Source organism: Heloderma suspectum, chromosome 6, assembly GCF_057233095.1.
Source record: "Heloderma suspectum isolate Gila_16-S chromosome 6, 16-S_ref, whole genome shotgun sequence".
Classification (NCBI taxonomy): Eukaryota; Metazoa; Chordata; class Lepidosauria; order Squamata; family Helodermatidae; genus Heloderma; species Heloderma suspectum.
The window spans coordinates 129,531,541-129,550,284 of NC_139463.1; the positions used below are offsets into that span (position 1 = coordinate 129,531,541).

Consider the following 18,744-nt stretch of genomic DNA (forward strand, 5'->3'; position numbering starts at 1 on the left):
ATGGGGGGCGCTATTCGCGTTTGTCTCGACTCCCCCGGCCTCGTTCGGGATGGGGCGCGCCAAGACGCACCTCGCCGCCGGGCGCCTTTGCCGGGCTCCGGCCCGCCGCCGGGCCCCCCGCTCGCGACCGTGGTCTCGCCCGCCCTCCGCCTTGCCGCGGGGCGGGGCGGGGCGCGGCGGCGCGCTCACTCCGCGGCGGCGGCGCGACCAGGCAGCAGCTCGGGAGCAGCGCTCCGCGTCGCGGCCGGGCCTCCGCCAGCCATGGCCTCCCTGCTCTGCTGCGGGCCGAAGATGGCCGCTTGCGGGATCGTGCTCAGCGCCTGGGGGGTCGTCATGCTGGTGAGGGGCGCGCGGCGGGGCTGCCCTCGCCGGCTCGTCGGGCCGCTGGCGGAGGCCGCCCAGAGCCGCGGCGGCGGCGGGCTCCTGAGGCGCTCCGGGCCGAGACGCCTCGCCGCGAGGGGCCGGCCGGGCTCGGGCCCCTGCGCGCGCGCGCGGCCCGAGCGGGGGGCGCCGCGGGGCCCGGCGGGGGCGCGGGCGCCCGCTCGCTCGCTCGCTCGCTCTCGCAGCCGGCGGGCGCCTCCGTCGTCACTGCGGGGCGCCGGGAGGAGCGGCTCCCGCTCGCCGCGGAGATCCCCGCTGCCCTGTTCGCGCGGAGGGGCCTGGGAAGCGCGACGGCCCCGCGGCGAGCCCCGTCCCGCCGCGGGCCCTCCCCCGGACGAGGGGCCCAGCAGAGGCGCCTGCCGCCCCGCCCGGCTCCGCCCTTGCGCGCGCTTGCCCTTCCTCCGCCGGGCCGGGCCGGGCCGCCGGCTCTGGGCTGGCGGGCTGCGCGGACAGCCGGGGCGGGGCGGGGGGCTGCGGGCGGGGCCTGCCGGGCGACCCCCTTCCGAGAGATTTGGGCTTCTCTTCCCCGCCGCGGGAGCTTCACGCGCCCTGCCGGCTCCGCCACCTCCAGCATCGGAGGCCGCCTGCCTGTGCGCTCCAGCTGCCGGGAACGTGGGCGGGAGGGGGCGGCTGCGCGCGCGCCCTGCTAGTACGGCCTCGTGGGCCTCTGTGTGAGCGGAATGCTGGACTAGATGGACCCTAGGCCTGGTCCAGCGTCAGGGCTCCTAGGTTCTTACGAGCGTTGCGGGTGGGAGCACCCATGGTTTGGGCGGCCTGTTCACTCATACATTGGGCCCGTTTGGATCAGGCCCAGCCCTGCTGCATGAGTGATCCAGGCAACCTGTTGGCGCCAGAGATGTGTTTTGGGGTGCCCCCTGCCCTGTTGCAGGGGAGGCTGGGCATGCGGTGCAAGGAGCTCCTGGGGTGCTCTGTTCTCTCTTTGTCTGCCCATGGAGACCGGGTCGGGCCTCTGCAGGTTGCCATTTTCCCTGGGTCTGGTGGTAGCGTGGCTCTTGCCTCTTCCCTAGAGCCCCCATCCTCTTCCAACATCGCAATTTTTGTGAACTGCCCAGAGAGCTTCGGCTACTGGGCGATATAGAATTGAAATAAACAAAATAAACTGTTTCTCTCTTCCCTCTTCCAGGTTCTGCTGGGGATCTTCTTCAACGTGCACTCTGCTGTTCTCATTGAAGATGTGCCCACCACAGAGGAGGACTTTAAGTGAGTTTCTGCAGTGGGGTGAGGCCCCCAGCAAGGGAGGGGGTGGAACGGTTCAGTCTGGCAGTTGAGGCGGAACAATGGGAGAGGGAGCCATCGTCCCCTCTTCCATAGTAGCACTGCGGAAGCAAAAAGGCTGCCCGGCTGCCCCCCCAGCCTGCTGCCAGCCCCTCCCCCAGCCCTGTGTTAGCAGCTGCCAGGGTCCCTGCACCACCCAGCGACCGACGGTGGGTCTGCCAAAGATCCTGTGCGGACGCATGCCTAGCGCGGAAGGACAGCTGGCCGCTGCACACCGGCAGCGCCGCTTCCTGCTTACACAGGGCAGCCAGAGTGAGAGTGCCGCAAGGGTTGATGCCCGTTTGGTGCCAGCCCCCCCCCCCCGACACCTGTTTGAAAACGCAGAGTAGGGGGCTGGCTTGGATTAGGGGGTCCTGTTGGGAACCGGGTCTGACCATCCTTTCTCTCCCTGCTTTGTGGCAGAGGCGGGCCCGATAAGATCTACGCCCTCTACAACCAAGTTAGCTACAACTGCTTCATCGCAGCTGGGCTGTATGTCCTCTTGGGGGGCTTCTCCTTCTGCCAAGTGCGCCTCAACAAGCGGAAGGAGTACATGGTCCGCTGATAACACTCCCTCTTCGTTCTCCGCTGGAGGGGGCCATGGCTGCCACCTCTGCTGGTGGGGGGCTCACCCCCCCCTTTCTATCTTGTATTTGTTCCCTCTTTGGGCACAGAGGCTGCATTTTGGGTTACTGAATGGTTTTCTTTCACAATGGCACCCTCAGACTGCCAAACAAGGTTTTGGCTCTGATGTAGCAATCTGGGAGGGCGGGTGAGGGAGGAATACTTACTTCTTCTTTTCTGTTGTTTGTATCTGGGGTGGGGTGTTGGAACACCCCCCGTGTTTTCTGTAACCCAACCCCCCTTCTCTGACATAGTTTACTAGGCCCCTGTAATTTTGGGGAGGGCAACATCAAGCCTTCTGTTGTGTTCTTCTCTTCCCCACCTCCCCACTCATTTGACCCAGCTCATCTCCTGTTGTCCCCTTCACCAAAAGAGGCCAGAGCGTGTCATCCTATCTACTGCTGGTTTTGGTTGGCAGCACCTCAAGGCCAATGTTGTGTCAACAGCAGAGACGATCTTCCTTCTCTCTCCTGCCCTCTCCCTCCCCGATCTTGAGAACAGTGAACACACACACACACTGTGGCACACATCAGGGAGATCTCAGTGCTGTGTCCAAGTCCTTGGTTCATGCAGCCATCAAGGAGCTAGTCCTCTCCAGTTCTTGTCTGTGTCATTTTGGTTCCATGTTTGATGTTTATCTCCAGTGTTTTTTGTGCAAACTTGAATTGTTGGTGGCTGGGAAGGATTGTGTGTGTGTGGCGGGGCGGGTAGTGGGGAGCCTGTTAGTAGGACCAGAGTATGACTTGTAACCTTGTTCTGCTCTCTGGTCTGTTCTGGTTTCTGCTCCTGTTAGTTTTGCTGCTTTTATGTGCAACTCTGGAGCCTGTCGCTCTTTCTGGGGGTGTGGGGTGGGTCCAGCCATGGGAAGTGATGGCTGGCTGGCAGGCACCTTCTCAGCGGGCTGGGTTGAGGACTGGCCCCTTGACAAGTTGTCCACCAGACCTGTGTAGTGCCACAACAGGGCTTCTGCCTTCTCTCTCTCCTTGGCCCTCAATTCGGAGGGGGTGGAGGGAGGAGAAGGGGGGTGGCAGCCTTGCCCTGGCCGCATTGGAACAGTAGCGTGAACACAGAGGGACAGACGCCTTGGAGTTCTTTACTGTCTCTGGTCACATGTGCAATAAACAGTATTTGATCCTTGTGCCTGCTTTGCTCTTTCTGTTCCATTTGCTGGGGTTTCCCCTTTTGGGGGTGGGGTGGGTAGGGCTGGGTGCCACGCCAGCTGGCTCTGCACTTCCCTGCTTGGAGTGGAAAGATCTTAAGCATGTGTAGTCAGAAGTTCCATTCAGTCCAATGAGACTTAGTTCCAAGTAAGTGAACCAAAGCTTGCAGCCTTTGGGAACAGTGTCCCCGCTCTGGACTGGGCGGGTAGTGATGGCAGGTGGCAGGTATCCAGAAGAGCAGCTGTCCAAAACTACAATGAGCCTTTGACCCCTTCAAGATGGGTGGCCAAGTTCAGTTGTGAGCCCAGCCTGGAACGCCTTCCCTTTGGAAGCATATAAGGTGTCCTTTGAGAACATAATGTAGCCCATCAGCTACTCAACAGTGTTCAAGGTTCTGATGGCCCTAACTAAGTTGGGACCAGATGCCTAGCTCACTACCTTCCCCTATGTACAGCCAGCCAACCCAACGATATCTCGAGGTGAAATGCTTCGAGACTCCGTCATATTAATTGGTATACCTGTATTGCAACGAGGAGCGCCCCGCTGGACCAGGCCGAAGGCCGGCTAGGAGAAACGGCCTCGCGGGTCGAGCTGCTTGGGGGAGGGCCGGCCGACCGGCCGGGCCTTTCCTCGGCGGGGGAACGTTCCCCAGCGCGGCGGGAAGGCGCTTGGGCCAGGTGGCCCCCAAGGTGCGCCTAGGCCGGCGGGGATGGCTCCGCGAGGCCTGCAGGCGGGGCAGGAAGGCGCCCCCGCCCCTCCGGCTGTGTCTCGCCCGCCGGGGCGAAGAGCCCCGCTGGACCCGCCAGGGCCGTTGCTTCCATGACCGCTTGGGCCTGCGAGGCCCGCGGGGAGACCAGGCCGCGTGGGGGCTGCTGGCCCGGCTTGATGCCGCCGGTGGCGGGAGAAGGGGCCCCGTGCGGGGCGCAGGCGCCTCGCGGGCGCCCGGCGCGCCGTGCCGGCTGGGCGGAGGGCCCCGGGCCTCCCGCGGCTTCGGGCCTCGCCGGTCGCGGGGCCGTCCCGCGCCCCCGCCGCTGGAGTGGCCGTCCCCGGCCGGGCGCCCTGCGGAGGCGGCGCCCCGCGGCCCTGCAGGGCGCGCGGCCGGGGCCCCCCCCCGAGGCGCGCGGCGGCGGCGGCGGCGGCTCCCCAGACGCCCCGCCTCCCGTGGGCGGGGTCCCACGTGACGCGGCCGGGCCAGCCTTCCGGCGCACGCTCACCTCCGCAGGCTTCCACCATAGAGCGCTGAGGAAGGAGCGCCCGCTGTTGCCGTGGTGACCAGCGCGCGAGCGGGCCGGGACCATAGAGTGTTTGGAGGCGCGGCGGAGGCAGAGCGGCCGGGCCCCGCCCCGCCCCTCGTCAGCCCCGACTCGGCGGCGGCGAGGTTCGCCATGACGTCGGCCTCCACCAAGGTACCTACGGAAGGCAGAGCAGGAAGCCGCTGTTGTCGCCAAGGATTCTGGGAGGATGGGGGAGGGTGCTTCTGAGCATAGGCAGAGTGCCGCGCGCCTTCGGCCAAGTGGGGGGCGGCGGGGGCTTGGGCCCTGACACCGCTTCATGGTGAGGCAAGAAACGAAGGACGGGCGCTGCAGGATTATCAGTATTTGTTATTGTTATTATTATTGTTGCTTAATGCAGAACCATCCGTGCAATAGGGCAGAAGGGGCGGGCGAAATTGGGACTCTCTCTCTCCACCGCCTCCCCCCCATTCGTTTTTGGCCTGGGGAGTGGCAGGGGGGGTCATTTCATGTTTGCTTGCTTTCGAGTGGGGCGAAGTCCCTCCCCCCTCTCTTTGTGGGGCTGTTTGGGGCAACTGCTTTTTATTAGGGGCGCGGGGGGGGGAAGAGAAAATAGTTTTCTTTTTCTAAAGGGCTGGTGGGGCATCGAGGGCTCCCTCCCTCCTCTGCTTCCCCCCCCCCCCGCACTCTTAAGGGAGAGAAAGGCAAAGTACTCTGCATATGGTCATAGGTGCTCTGGCCTCACTTCACCATGTGTAAGGTGACAGGTGTGGATGGGGCCTTTGGGGCAAGGCCAAAACCAGCGAAGAGTCTTATAGCACCATAAAGACTGACCCATTTATTCTGGTGGAAGTTCCTGTCGACTCCATCAGGAGTCAGGCGCATTCATGCTCACCCATGCGGGGGCAGATATTTGGGGGTCCTTTTCCCCTTTACTGCTAACTGGTCAGCTCTAGGAGGGGCTTTTGTAGGACTTTGCTCCTCTCCTCTCCTCCCCCCCAGAACAGACTTTTCCTCTCACTTCACCCCTTTGTTCCCCTGCACTCCACAGGTGGGCGAGATTTTTTCTGCTGCCGGAGCCGCTTTCACCAAGCTGGGAGAACTGACAATGCAGCTGCACCCCGTGGCCGACTCCTCACCAGCAGGGTGAGCCTCACAGGCGACTGGGGGGCAGGGACACATCTGGTCTTTGTAGGGTGATGTGTGAGCACGCTTGTGTGTGGGGAAACCCACAGCAGTTGTTCTTGCAGCGCTTGTGAGGTCACACGCATACTTAGGCCGCAATCCTTAATGCAATTACTAGCCAGTAAGCTTAGTTGAATGTAGTGCAACTTACTTCCAAGTAAACTTGCATAGGACTGTGGTATTAATCTGTAGAGCACCACCACCACCCCTCACACACACCCCGGCTCCAGGCTCAGCTACGACTCTGATGCAGATTAGAGCTGCCTCCTCTGTGCATGGAAGGGGTATGGGGTGTTTTGTAGGGTCTCTCAGAGAACTGGCCACAGGGGCGGTATGTATTTGGGGCTCTTTGTTGCAGGGTGTCCTGTGTTATAGTAGGAACAGGCGGGGGAGTTCTGCAGAGGGCGGGGTGCCAGTGGTGGGTGTCCCTCACAGCATCCTGACCTCCTCTCCCCTGTCCCTCCCCCAGGGCCAAATGGACAGACGCGGAGATCTCCCTGTTGCGGGCGTCCGTCCAGCGCTTTGGAGATGATCTAAACCGCATCAGCGCACTCATCAAAGACCGGACTGTGTAAGGGGGGACTGGGGTGGGGGCATACATCACCTGCATAGGGAAGAGGAGAGATTGTCCTGTTGGTTGGAGAGGGGGGCAGCATAGAAAATTGTGCTTGTGCTGGGAATCCTGGTGGCAATGAGAGAGAGAGAGAGAGAGAGAGAGAATCAGTATTGGATGTTTTTTATTTTTAATTACTTTTATATCCTGACCTTCATTCTAAGTAGCTGTGAGGTAGGTGAGGCCCAAAGTCAGTGAGCAGGAGTTTGAATTCAGGCCTCCCCTACTCTCATCTTACCCTATCCATTACACTACATGTCTAGGCCAACCCGGTGTGTGTGTGTGTGTGAGAGAGAGAGAGAGAGAGAGAGAGAGAGAGTGAGTGTGAGGGGTGTGTGGAAAGTTCCCTGATTCCCCCTTCCTGACCCCCTTCCTGACCCCCTTCCTGACACCCTTCTCTCCTGTTCCTCCAGGGCCCAGCTGAAAGGGGCAGCCAAACGCAAAGTCTATGAGGATAGTGGGTTGCCCCTCCCTGCCGAGTCCCCGAAAAAGGGAGCCCGCAAAGGGCAGCAGCAACAGCAGCCAGGCCCCCCCTCTGCCCCAGGGGTGGGGGGGCTCCCTGACTCCTCAGCTCCACCTATGAAGAAACAGAAAGCAGCATCTGGTGAGTGGGCAGAGGGGGTGCACGTGTCTTTTCACAGGCACAGTTTATTGGGGGTGGCGTCTTTCTCTGCTGTGGCCCCACTGGAATGGGGGGGGGGGCAGTGCCTTCCCTTTTTGGCCTAACCCAGCTCTCCCTTCCACCACCAGACGTGACGCTCAGTGCTCTGAACGACTCGGACGCCCATAGTGACTTGGTGGACATCGAGGGCTTGGGGGACGCCCCCCCAGCCAAGAAGCTCAATTTTGATCAGGGTAAAGACTGGCCCCAGGTGGGGGGTGGGGGCAGCTGGGAGGGCCTGTTTGTCTCTGCCCTCCAAATCGGGGGTTCAGCCTCGCTCTCCTGGCCCTGGCTTGTGGAGTGGTGGGAGGTCAGGTGGCTTGGGGGGCTGTACTCTAAATATGGGGAGGGTCACATTCGGAGAGGCACTGGTGCCTCAAGACCATATCTGCAGGATATCAGAATTGTTCCCTCCCCCTTGAGTAGGAGCAGCCATGCCCCTCCCTCCAGCTCCCTGGTGCTTTCTCTCTCTTTTCCAGACAGCCTGAATTTGGACTCTGGATTCCTCATGACCCCCGGCACGGAGTTGCCCCTCCTCCCCCGCTGATGGGCCCCTCCGGGGGCTGCTGCCTTCCTCTGCTGGAGCTGCTGAGTGATGGCCGCCGCCGACGGGCACTCTTGCTGCAGGGCGCTTCTGCCGTTGCTGTCCCTCAAATGGCTGCCACCCCACTGTTAATAGCCCATGTCACGGATGGCCCACTTCCTGCCTCCACCCCCCCCCCCCGCCTGTGCCTTTCAGGGCCGGGCCTTTTCTCCGGATTGAGCAGGGATGCGGTTTACTTGGGGAGTGGCGGCTCTCATCCCAAGCCCTTCTTCCTTCCTGTTCTTTGTCCCTCTGTACCAGTGCCAGGCATGGGGGTGGGGGAAGGAGAGCTCAGCAGGGGAGTCAGGCTTAGACCCCCAGCCACCCCCCAAGGACGGGCAGGGCCAGACTTGGTCTGTGTCCTTCTGTCCCCCTCCCTGGTTTGGCCAGGATACTTTGAAAAGGGGGGGCACCCTCCTGAGCCTCCTCCCCCTAGCTTTGTCCCCCAGGACTGTAATGGCCCCTCACTGACTCGTCTTTGTCACATGGTTGCAATAAATGGTCTCCCTCTGCTCTGCCTCCTGTCTCTCGAGGCCCTGGCTGGAGCTGTGTGATGGCTGTGACCGGGGAAGGGCCCCCATCCTCCCACGGCCCTTTCGGGCATCCTCTGCGACGTGGGCGCTTGGCATGGGAGTTGGTGAGGGAGCCATTTCCTTGCTGGACTTTCTCAGTGGCCGCTCCTGCCACTTCCACCTTTGCTTGCGCTTCTCTTCTTTGCTCCCCCGTTTCATGGCTCCAGCTGTCTGTGCCAATCCCCCCTGGAGCAGCACAAGGAATACTGGCGGCTGACGGGCGGTGCCAATATTTATGTGCTGCTAGAGCAGAGCGGGCACTGCCTCCCGTGCCAGGCTTGGTGCAGGGCGGGCGGAGCAGGCCGGAGGTCAGGGGTGACTGGCCCCAGTAGTCGGCTGTGTGGGTAGGAAGCCCGTGCAAGCCGTGGCCGCAACCCCCTTTCGGGGGTTTGTTTCTCTTGCTGTCCATAGGGCTGTGTGTCTGGGGCATCTGGTTTTCATCTTGCGGGGGGTGGGGGAAGGGAGGGATGCTTCCCACCCATCGATCGCTGTCGAGTTCCCGGCCGCTCGCGTTAACACCACAAAATGGCTTGTGGATTCCTGATTGCCCGACAAACCATGTTGTGCTGCTGGTGCGGGCGCCGGTTTGCACGGCTCCATTCCGGGCGGGGGCGGGGCTGTAGCAGCAGCAGCAAAGCGGCTGGGGGCTGTGGACCTTGGCCCACCCTGGGCTCTTCCAGCCAAGCTATCTGGTTCCGCGTTGCCTCCCTCAGTGCTATCCCACGTTCTCAAAATGGAGGTTTTTCCCAGCAGCCCTTGTGGCAAGTGCCATTTTCCACACGCTCAGCTCTGTGGGTGTGTGGTGGCGGGGAGGAGACAAGAGGGAGATGAAGGGTCACTGGGATGGACTGGGAAAGGGGTCTGCACACTGGGAGGGTCGTTGGCACGAAGCTTGGATTTGTGGAACTGGGGCGAAGGGCCGGGGGGGGCTTTTCCTCCCCCCTTCCCCCCCCTTTTTCCTCCTTGCATCAAAGACATCTAGATGTGCTGGGTCAGGGGAGGTGGGGAGCGCTTTCTTCCTCGCTTGTGCCTGCTTGTCCAAGGCTCCGGTACAGTGGGTATTTGTGGAGCCCTGTAACAGGCAGAAGAACAACTTTGAGAATGGGGCCTGGGAGGGGCAGATAACCGGGGCCTGGGGAGGTGTGCCTGTGGCCAAGGTGCCCTGGGCCACCCAAAAACAGTGACGCATCTTGACATGGAAGAGAAAATGGACGCAGGGCGTTGTCTGCAGGCCCTGATGCACAACACTCCATGCCCCCCCGCCGTTGCAAACATTTGCTTTCACAACCCCATTAACACCAAGGGACAGATGGGAGGTAAGGGAATGCCCCACAGAATCATAACCGAATGCATCAAGCACCCCCCAAATACATTGAGGATGGGAGACCGCAGAGTGTGGAACACAAGGGGCCAAGTGAGCTCCCGTGACACTGCTGCCACCCTGTGCAACTTCCCGTTGGGGTGCGGGGGGGGGGAGAAGAGGTTTGCTAATATTGGAGGCATTAGCTGTGTGGGGCTAAACAAATTGCCATAGGCAGGCCCGGTGCACATTTGTGTACATAAATTTGGGCAGCAAGTTCAACACCCCCCCCCCCCGTGGACCGCCTGTGTGTCTGTGCATATTTGTGTCCAAAATGCACGTTCACGGGCATGCAAGGCCCCCCTCATATTTAAATTAAAAGTGAGCCCTCATTTCTGTAAAACTGCCTCCCCCCACCATCTTTGTGGGGCTGCTAGCTGACTCAAGACTGGGAAAAGGTTATGGCAATTGGGGCATCTTCATGGGGGGGGACATATAGCCCCCCCCCCCAACAGACAGCCATGTTCCACAAGGGCTGCACCACAGGACTCCCTAAGAGGCCTCTGAACATGTCTGCCGTTTATAGTTGAGCTTTTGGGGGTGGGGAGGTGGAATAGTTTAAAGGGGAGGGGGCTTTACAGCAGGCCAAGGTAAAAAATCCCTGTCTCCTTTGCCATATTTGATTCTACTGGAGAGCACAGTTTTGCCCCCAGGTTTGTAAGAATATATACTTTTGCCTCTGTGTTCCCCAATTCTTTGGGGGTCAGACTGGGGCACTGACTTTGATATAGCCATTTGGAATCCTTGCCCCCCTTTCTGGAGGGGTGCGGCTGGGGGTATACCAGATGTTGCAAATGGCTGATCAGGAACGAGGTGCCAAACAGCTTTTGTGTGGCGAGTTCCATGTTTTGAGGCAGGAGGGTGTGTTTTGTTTATAAGAAAAATCTGAAAAATAGAGGCATTGGGGGGGGGAGGGTTAATCTGGGAAGGCCTTGGTTTTTTTTTTAAATTCTCAGGTGGCAAGTTAAGGATACACACAAAATATACGTCAATTCCTGGGCTGGGGAGGGGCAGAGTCCTGCTTGGGCCCAATCCTTTTTGTTAAAAATATTTCCACTTTTTAGGGGATGTTTGGGGGGGGCATTTACGGGTGGAATCCAAAATTCCATTTGTTTTTGTGTCTGAATAATTGGTGGGGGGAGAAAAAACTGGTCATTTCTCAAAACTACCCTGGCTGCTTTAGGGGTGTCTGACTTCCCTTTTGGCTGGAGCTGCTTCTGATCATTTTGGGGTAAATTTCAGGGTTCTTGGGGGGGATTTTTTTTTTTAAGCTCAACCCCTTTATTTTTACTGGTTTCTTGGGCCTAATCCTGTTCCACCCTCCAGGAGGAATGAATTGGAGGCTTTGAGGCAAGGTTGTGGTGTACAAGAAAATGACGCATATCTTTCAAAAGGAGGGGTTCTTTGGTGGGGGCAGAGGCAAAGGACACATGGGACTCCTGCTAATTAATTGTGGGGTGATTTGTGGGCTGCTTTGGGGGCTTCAGCTGGCTTTTCTCCCCCAGAACTGAGACTTGTTTTCATTTGGGTCCATTTTTCTGTTTTTCTCACAGGGTGTGATTATGCTATTTTTATGAGGTCTGATTCCATCCCCTTCTTTTCCACCAAAACTGGATCCCCTTTTGCCTTCAGGGCCTTGTGACAATTTGGGGGCTCCCCGGGGGGTGACCCCCGGTATTTGCTGAATGTGGCAAGCCTGTCTGCGGCCTACGAGGCCTGTGGCGCTCACCCTCCCTGCACCACAGCTAATGGCACTGCTGGCCACCAGAAACAAACACACCCTGCGCCCAGTGGTGCACGGACAGCCGAACCGGCCCCGGCCCCCGCCCCCCGCCCCTGTGCGCCTCCGACTTACCTGCTCTGCCGCCCCACTGCCCCCATCCAGACGCTCGGGGGCCGAGTTTTCCAGAAGCCTTATTTTAGCTCTTAAAAAATATTTTACACCCACACAGAGCAGAGATTTGGCTGCACCCGGCTGCCACCCAGTCTTGGCACACATCCCTCTCTGGATCCATGTGGGGTTTGTTCCCCCAAAGGGGGGGGGAATTGCACCCCTTTTCAATTCCAACCACAGAAATTGGGGACCTCCTTCCAGCTCGCCCCAAAGATTTGTTACCCTAAATTTTCCAGGGAATCCAGAATCGGGGAAAAAATAAAGAAAATAGGAGGGTCCCCCCACACACCCCAAGGACTGGCCAGCCTTTTCCGTGCGATTGTGGAAGGCAACGAGAGAGAGAGAGAGAGAGAGAGAGAGAGAGAGAGAGAGGGAGAAAAAAAAAAGGGTGAACGGAGAAAAGGCTGGCCCTTTTTCCCCCTACGCAACTTTCTACACTTGAATAAACCCCTTTGGGGTGCTGGAAAAAATCTGCAAAAAATTCAGGGGGGAGCCCCAGTACCCCCCTGGAGGTGTGTGAAGTTTGGAGCAGATCCAGGCAGCAGCTCCCCAGCAAAAAAATAGCTTTGGGACGGCTCTCTCTCCCGCCAGCACTAACGTCCCCAGCTGACTTTGTCGCGGTGCCAGCTCGAGAGGCTGGCTTGGCAGCGGATCGGCTTTCCAAACGGCCACTTTGTCTCCGCATGCAGCGCTCCCAGCTCCAGGCCTGGTGCAGTCTTCGCCCCCCTCGGCCTTGCATCCCCCCCTTGTCCCCTGACCCCCCCCCCGGCCTCTGAGTTCCTGTGCGTGAAGGGCTTTGTATGTGCTTTTTTTAACACACAAGGCCACGGTGTTGGAGCGTGCGTGCGTTTTGCTAGCTGCCACCGAAGCACCAGGCTCGAATCTGTCGATGCAAAAGTGCAGCTGGGTCTGCGAGGTGGCTCAGAGCCGCAATGCTCCCCCTCCCTGCAAAGCGGGGCCCCACGAACCCCCCAGAGGCCCAGTCGGGCCTCCCTGCACTCGGGTGCCAGCAGGGAGGGCAACCCCACATCAGCCAGGGGCTGCGAGCCCCCCCACACCTATCCCCTGATCACACCTGCTTGGCCCCCCTGCAATCTCCCCAGCCCCCCTCCAGCAGCAAAGGTCGAAGGGCAACAAGCTTTGCATGACCTCCACAGCAGCCAGAGCTGGGCAGAGGAGCTGCAGGGTGGGACCCCTGCCCCCGGGCGGGCAGGAGGGGGCCTCCAGAGGTAAAGGGCCAGGCAACCTGCTGCAGCAACCAAGGGGAAGCCTCACAAACGTCGCGCAGGGGTGGGTGATGCAAGACTGCTTCTGAGCGCCTGCAGAGCGGACTCCTCATGCACCACTGGGATTGAGGCGTGGGGCATGGGGGGGGCTTCTTGAGGCCAAGCCCTTTTTTTAGAAATTGCCAACCAACAGAGCTAGGCCTCCTGGGCTCTCTTGGGAGGTTCAGTGGCTCAGTGGATACAAATGGGGGGCACGGGGAGGGAGGGAGACTGGCTGCTTGCTGGAGTAGCAATACAAGTAATGTGTGTGTGGGGGTTGCATTGTCTGGGGAGGTGCTGCTGTGCTCCCAGGCCTTTTCAGACCTCTTTTGACAGCTCCCGGGGTCGGCACAGCTGCTTTACCAAACCAGCAGCTGACCAGGGGCCCTGCTCTGAGCATCTTCTGCTGCTGCCTCCGGAAAGCCGAAGGAGAGAAATGAGGGGGCCCTGAGGAAAGCAGGCTCCACAGCCTCCCCCTTTCACTGCCCCACCCCCCAGCTGCTGGCCCCAGGATGGTGATGTGGGCCGTGCTCTTTCGCACCCCACCGTCTCCCTCTTCCACTCGTGCTGCACACCCTGTGTTTATCCCCTCCTGCCCCCTCCCCCCAATCAAGGCCTTGTGGGTCACCGGTTTTTCCCCCCAGCAGGCATTTCTTGACCCCCCCTCACCCCCACCAACCCAGCCTGAAGGAAAGCAGAGAAGGAGCCAGGGGCTTCATTTGCCTTTAAGATCAGTTTAATACAGAGTTGCAAAATGGACAGTGGAGCGAGGGGAGAAGCCCCCTTTAAACCATGATAGTCTGTGCCCCCCTCCCCTGCTTGCCAAGAGAAAAATATATATTATATATTTATAGGTATGTACAAATTCTGTATCATAGAAAAATAATCCTGCAAACCCCCTCTCCTTCTAGGAAAATATGGTTTATATAATACATGATTCTTGTGTGGAAGGATGGATCCAGAGGGGACCCCATTTTCTATACAGGAGAATTAAAGTCAGTGCACCATTTGTGCATTTTGGGGGGTGGATTTGTCTGTAGCCGCCTCAACATGGGATCACATGAGCCTTCTCACAAGCACCACTTTAATTTCCAGCTGTACTCCCCCCCTCCCAGCCCCTTGGAGTATTGGCTGGGGGGAGGGATTGCAGAAGGAGCCTGCTGGAGGTAACCAACTTTCAGCTTGTGGGTGGGAATAGTGTTCTCCCCCACCCCCATCCTGTGCATGTACCTCTCCAATCGGGGATGGTGGAGGTCAAGGCTAAAACCTGAAGCAGGAGAAAGCATTCGAGGAGGGGGTGTCACCTAAATTGGGGGCCCCTCAAGCTCCAAAATTAGCCCCTACATTGCACAAAAGCGCCACAGAACAAGCCCCCAGGTGTCTGAAACGGCCTTCTCTCCTCCGGAGCCCCTGCACTTCTGAACCAGGCCTCAGCCCCAGTGGGAGAGGGTCTGTGTGGAGAGGGTCTCCCGCAAGCCAAGAGCAGGCCCCACATGTGTGGGGTGGGTTGTCCAGCGCTGAAGGCACGATGTCCAGGCACGCTTGAGCCCCTCTGGCTTTAGAAATTAACCATCCCCTCTGCTGTTACCTGGCGGGCGGGCGGGGCACATGTTGCTAGGGGGCTGGAGGTGTTATGGGGATTCCAGCCACAAACAGCTTCTTTGGCGGGGGGTCCGTGGCCAGTCCTCCTGCAGCAAGAAGCAGAGAGTCAGATGGATCAACACAGCTTCCCAAACAAAGCTAACTCCCCCCCCCCCGCCACAACCATCGACGCCCCAAAAGTGTTCTTTTCTGTTTTACTCAAGCTCTACCCCCCCCCGTTCCTGTAGCCCCACCCACAAACAGGATTGGCTCCTCCCACTGCCCTCACGTGCCATGCTAATTTTCTCCCAGAGCCCCACCCACATGCTAGCCCCCTGCTCCCCACCCCCACTCACCTCTTCTTTTACGCGCGGAGGGGCTCCCTGGGCTTGGAGAGCTGGGCAACCTGGAGCGGGGCCAGATGGGGTCAAAGGTCATCTTGGGCCAGGCTCAGAGAAGGGCGCTCTCCCACCCCCCACAGCCTCGCAACGTCAGCTCTGCTCCCCCCCAACCCACCTCTGGAGATGCCAAGAATTGGGGGCCACAGCACTGTGGGAGCTTGAGAACTGGGGGAGAGAGAGAAAGTTAGGGGCGAATCTGCCATCTCTAGCCGCCCCCCCGGCTGCCTGCCCTGCCCTGCCCCAAAGCCCCACACTCACCCCATGGACGGCGCCCCGGGGGGGGCTGCTGCCGTGGAGGCCGGCTGGGGGCGCCCTGCAAAGGCAGCACAAGCTGAGGCCGCAGCTCCGGGGCCGGATCCCTCGGGCCCCGCGCTCAGAAGCCCCCGCCCCGCCACTTACCTGCTGCTGAGGGGGCCCCGATCTTTGGGGAGGGTCTCCATCGCTGCCTCCGCCTGGCGTGCGAGAGAGAGAGAGAGAGAGAGAGAGAGAGCGCCTTTAGCCCTTGCGGGGGCGGGGGGGTCCCCGCATGGTGGGGGTCTCTGGCGGGGGCGCCCCGCTTTGCTCACCGCCAGCCCGCTCTCCAGGCAGACGCTGCTGCGGCGGCTCCTCTGGGGCCCGGGCAGCTGCTCCCGCGGGGGGGTCCTGCAAGAGGGAGGCGCGGGTCGGTGGGCGGCGGGGCAGGGTCCTCGTGCCCCCCCGCCGGCCCGCCCGCCGCCGGCCGGCCCGCCCGCCCCCCGCCGGCCCGCTCGCCCCCCCTACCCCGGCGGGCCCGGCAGAAGCGGGGCGCTGTTGGATCTGCGCAAGGCGCCCCCCGCACCGCTGGGCTCCACCTCCATGCGCTCCATGGGCCCCCAGCATCGCCGCCGCCCGGCCGGCCTGGAGCGGGGACGGGAGGCCGCGCAGGGTGGGGGCTCTCGCCGACTCCGCCCCTCCTTTTTGGTGCCTGCAAGGACTTCCTACCGGGCGGGGGGGGGAGCCACCCATTTATTCCAGCCCTCCCTCCAGTGGTCGCGGGACGGAAGTGCACGTGGAGAAGGACGCGCGGATCTCCCCGGCACGCGTGAAAAGGAACACGCGGCCCCTTCCCCACGTGCGGGCGGCGGAGCTCTACCGCCGCCTGCTGGCCAAATCCGGGAACTGTCGCTTTCAGAAGGAACCTTCACCGCACCAAGGGGAGGCGAGGGGAGGGGGCTGTGCAGCCTTTCAGCGCGGCAAGTCTGGGGGCAGTCAAGGGTCCCGCAGGAGGAGTAGGGGGGTGTGGCGGAGAGAAGGCAGGGTGCACCTCCACTGGGAACTCGTGTCCTGTGCTAGGGCTGGAGCATTTGATGCCATGTTCAACGAGAGTGCCTTGGGGCACGTGCAGAGTTTTCTTCCTGGGCGTGGGAGGAACCTAGGAATGGAACATCCCCCACTCAGTCTCTCATTCGCCCTCCACTATGGCACAAAACAGGCTCAGACTTGCCCCATGCACGGCAGGTAGCTTCGGATCTGTGCAAATGGATGGGGGGCACCCTTTAAACCACACCTGGTCAAGAGCCTCCAGGCAGGTTGAGCGGGGTGGGCCTCCCCCAGTGGTGAGCAGTGGCTTCCGAGAAGTGCCTCAGTGTCCCCCCCCCACACACCTTCTGCTATCAAGCGGGTGGGAGCCTCCCTTAATCTTCCACCCCAACCGACTCCAGAGATGTCGCTGGCCAGTTTATTTCAAATGAGAGAGGTGTTGAGGTAGGTGCTCAGGCCTGCCTGGAGCTCTGGCCTCTTTGGCATCTGTATAAAAGTTGGTTGCATTTGCTCTGTAGAGACTGCCTTGATGATCACTGCCAATTAATCTTGGACAAAGGCCTTTCAAAGGCAGATAGCTATCCACCGGAAATGGTTGAAGCCCAATTCTTCGAAGGAGTCAGCTCGATGCCTGTGCCTTGAAGGAGGACAAAGGTGGGTTGTTTTGGTCTCTGTATCATGCTACATATGTTAATCGGCTCTCCATTGCTGTGACCTCTGTGTTATCACCCAGCAACTTTTGTAAATGGCAGCCATTAAGGGAGTTAACCGTTAAGGGCAGAAAACAACAGAATGACATTTAATAGGGATAAATGCCAAGTTCTGCACCTAGGAAAAATAAACCAAAGGCACAGTTACAAGATGGGGGATACGTGGTTCAACAACACTACAAGCGAGAAGGATCTTGGAAGTGTTGTAGCTCACAAGCTGAATATGAGCCAACCATGTGAGGTGGCTGCAAAAAAGGCAACTGCTCTTTTGGGCTGCATTAATAGAAGCATTGTTTCCAAATCCCAGGAAGTCCTAGTTCCCCTCTACTCAGCACTGGTTAGGCCTCATCTGGAGTACTGTGTCCAGTTCTGGGCACCACACTTTAAGAAGGATGCAGACAAACTGGAGAGGGTTCAGAGGAGGGCAACAAAGATGATCAGGGGACTGGAAACAAAGCCCTATGAAGAGAGACTGAAAGAACTGGGCATGTTTAGCCTTGAGAAGAGAAGACTGAGGGGAGATATGATAGCACTCTTCAAGTCCTTGAAAGGTTGTCACAGAGAAGGCCAGGATCTCTTCTTGATCATCCCAGAGTGCAGGACACGGAATAATGGGCTCAAGTGACAGGAAGCCAGATTCCGGCTGAACATCAGGAAAAACTTCCTGACTGTTAGAGCAATACGACGATGGAGCGAATCACCTGGGGAGGCGGTGGGCTCTCCCACACTGGAGGCCTTCAAGACGAGGCTGGACAGCCATCTGTCAGGGATGCTCTGACTTGGATTCCTGCACTGAGCAGGGGGTTGGACTCGATGGCCTTGTAGGCCCCTTCCAACCCTTGATTGATTCTAAGGGGACCCTAGTCCACAAAAGCTTGTGCCAGAATAAGAGTGCAATCCTATGCAGGTTTAGACAGAGAAAAGGCCCACAGCTCCCAGCATTTCCCAGCCAGCAGGCCTTAATATGTTTGTCTTTAAAGTGCCGCAAGACTCTTTGTTGTCTGGACTTCCAGAGAGGCTCCTGGCCTAAGCGCTGGTGGTCCTAACCTGGGCAGCCTCTCCTTCCCATGCCACACCCATTCCAAATGTTGTGTTTACCCACCCAGGCAGGTTGCTTCCTGCCCTTTGCTCTATCAGGCCCCACTAAAAAGCCCTCCCCCTGTGGGAATCACTGCAGCACTGGGCCAGGTGGATGTTTGTGGATGGCGCAAATGATTTAGGGTGGCTAAAACAAAAGGGAACACTCAACAGTGGCCACAAGACTGGAAAAGGTCAGTTTACATTCCAATTCCAAAGAAGGGCAACGCCAAAGAGTATTCAAACTACCGCACCATTGCGCTCATTTCACATGGCAGCAAGGTGATGCTCAAAATCCTACAAGCTAGGCTTCAGCAGTATGCGAACCGAGAACTCCCGGAAGTACAAGCGGGGTTTTGAAGAGGCAGAGGAACTAGAGATCAAATCGCCAACATTCGCTGCATCATGGAGAAAGCAAGAGAATTCCAGAAAAACGTCTATTTCTGCTTCATTGACTACGCTAAAGCCTTTGATTGTGTGGATCACAACAAACTGTGGCAAATTCTGAAAGAGATGGGAGTACCAGACCACCTTACCTGTCTCCTGAGAAACCTGTACGAGGGCCAAGAAGCAACAGTAAGAACCGGACATGGAACAACCGATTGGTTCAAAATTGGGAAAGGAGTACGACAAGGCTGCATATTGTTGCCCTGCTTATTTAACTTATATGCAGAGTACATCATGAGAAATGCCGGGTTGGATGAATCAGAGGTCGGAATTAAGATTGCTGGGAGAATTATCAACAACCTCCGATATGCAGACGATACCACCCTAATGGCAGAAAGTGAAGAGGATCTCAAGAGCCTCTTGTTGAGGATGAAAGAGGAGAGTGCAAAAGCTGGTTTGAAACTCAACATTAAAAAAACTAAGATCATGGCATCTGGCCCCATCA

The 18,744-nt window shown here is 59.0% G+C and overlaps 4 protein-coding genes across 19 annotated transcripts; 2 read left to right on the plus strand and 2 right to left on the minus strand.

Moving 5' to 3' along the window:
• Positions 1 to 187: 187 nt before the first annotated feature.
• RNASEK (ribonuclease K) lies at positions 188 to 3,418 on the plus strand. The gene is made up of 3 exons (XM_084807002.1): positions 188 to 339; positions 1,526 to 1,602; positions 2,080 to 3,418. The coding sequence occupies exons 1-3, from the start codon at positions 262 to 264 to the stop codon at positions 2,219 to 2,221; spliced, it is 297 nt and encodes a 98-aa protein (XP_084663128.1). The 5' UTR covers positions 188 to 261; the 3' UTR covers positions 2,222 to 3,418.
• A 616-nt stretch (positions 3,419 to 4,034) lies between these two features.
• Positions 4,035 to 11,616, minus strand: LOC146343246 (uncharacterized). Its single transcript, XM_084806990.1, has 3 exons — positions 11,502 to 11,616; positions 6,462 to 6,539; positions 4,035 to 4,850 (listed from the first exon to the last, which is right to left on the minus strand). The coding sequence occupies exons 1-3, from the start codon at positions 11,525 to 11,527 to the stop codon at positions 4,136 to 4,138; spliced, it is 819 nt and encodes a 272-aa protein (XP_084663116.1). The 5' UTR covers positions 11,528 to 11,616; the 3' UTR covers positions 4,035 to 4,135.
• BACC1 (BPTF associated chromatin complex component 1) lies at positions 4,802 to 8,226 on the plus strand. Of its 8 annotated transcripts, none has more exons than XM_084806986.1 (6): positions 4,802 to 4,994; positions 5,724 to 5,818; positions 6,327 to 6,428; positions 6,884 to 7,074; positions 7,221 to 7,325; positions 7,611 to 8,226. In XM_084806986.1, the coding sequence occupies exons 1-6, from the start codon at positions 4,992 to 4,994 to the stop codon at positions 7,676 to 7,678; spliced, it is 564 nt and encodes a 187-aa protein (XP_084663112.1). In that variant the 5' UTR covers positions 4,802 to 4,991; the 3' UTR covers positions 7,679 to 8,226. The 8 variants fall into 8 exon arrangements, with proteins under 8 accessions (XP_084663112.1, XP_084663114.1, XP_084663111.1 ...); XM_084806988.1 differs by having other exon boundaries at positions 7,615 to 8,226; XM_084806985.1 differs by having other exon boundaries at positions 4,802 to 4,846.
• Positions 11,617 to 13,521: 1,905 nt separating the features above from the next.
• LOC146343248 (uncharacterized) lies at positions 13,522 to 15,786 on the minus strand. Of its 9 annotated transcripts, none has more exons than XM_084806992.1 (7): positions 15,605 to 15,786; positions 15,354 to 15,429; positions 15,187 to 15,239; positions 15,046 to 15,100; positions 14,903 to 14,952; positions 14,743 to 14,792; positions 13,522 to 14,493 (listed from the first exon to the last, which is right to left on the minus strand). In XM_084806992.1, the coding sequence occupies exons 1-7, from the start codon at positions 15,769 to 15,771 to the stop codon at positions 14,420 to 14,422; spliced, it is 525 nt and encodes a 174-aa protein (XP_084663118.1). In that variant the 5' UTR covers positions 15,772 to 15,786; the 3' UTR covers positions 13,522 to 14,419. The 9 variants fall into 9 exon arrangements, with proteins under 9 accessions (XP_084663118.1, XP_084663122.1, XP_084663120.1 ...); XM_084806996.1 differs by having other exon boundaries at positions 15,547 to 15,665; XM_084806994.1 differs by lacking the exon at positions 15,046 to 15,100.
• Between the last annotated feature and the right edge of the window lie 2,958 nt (positions 15,787 to 18,744).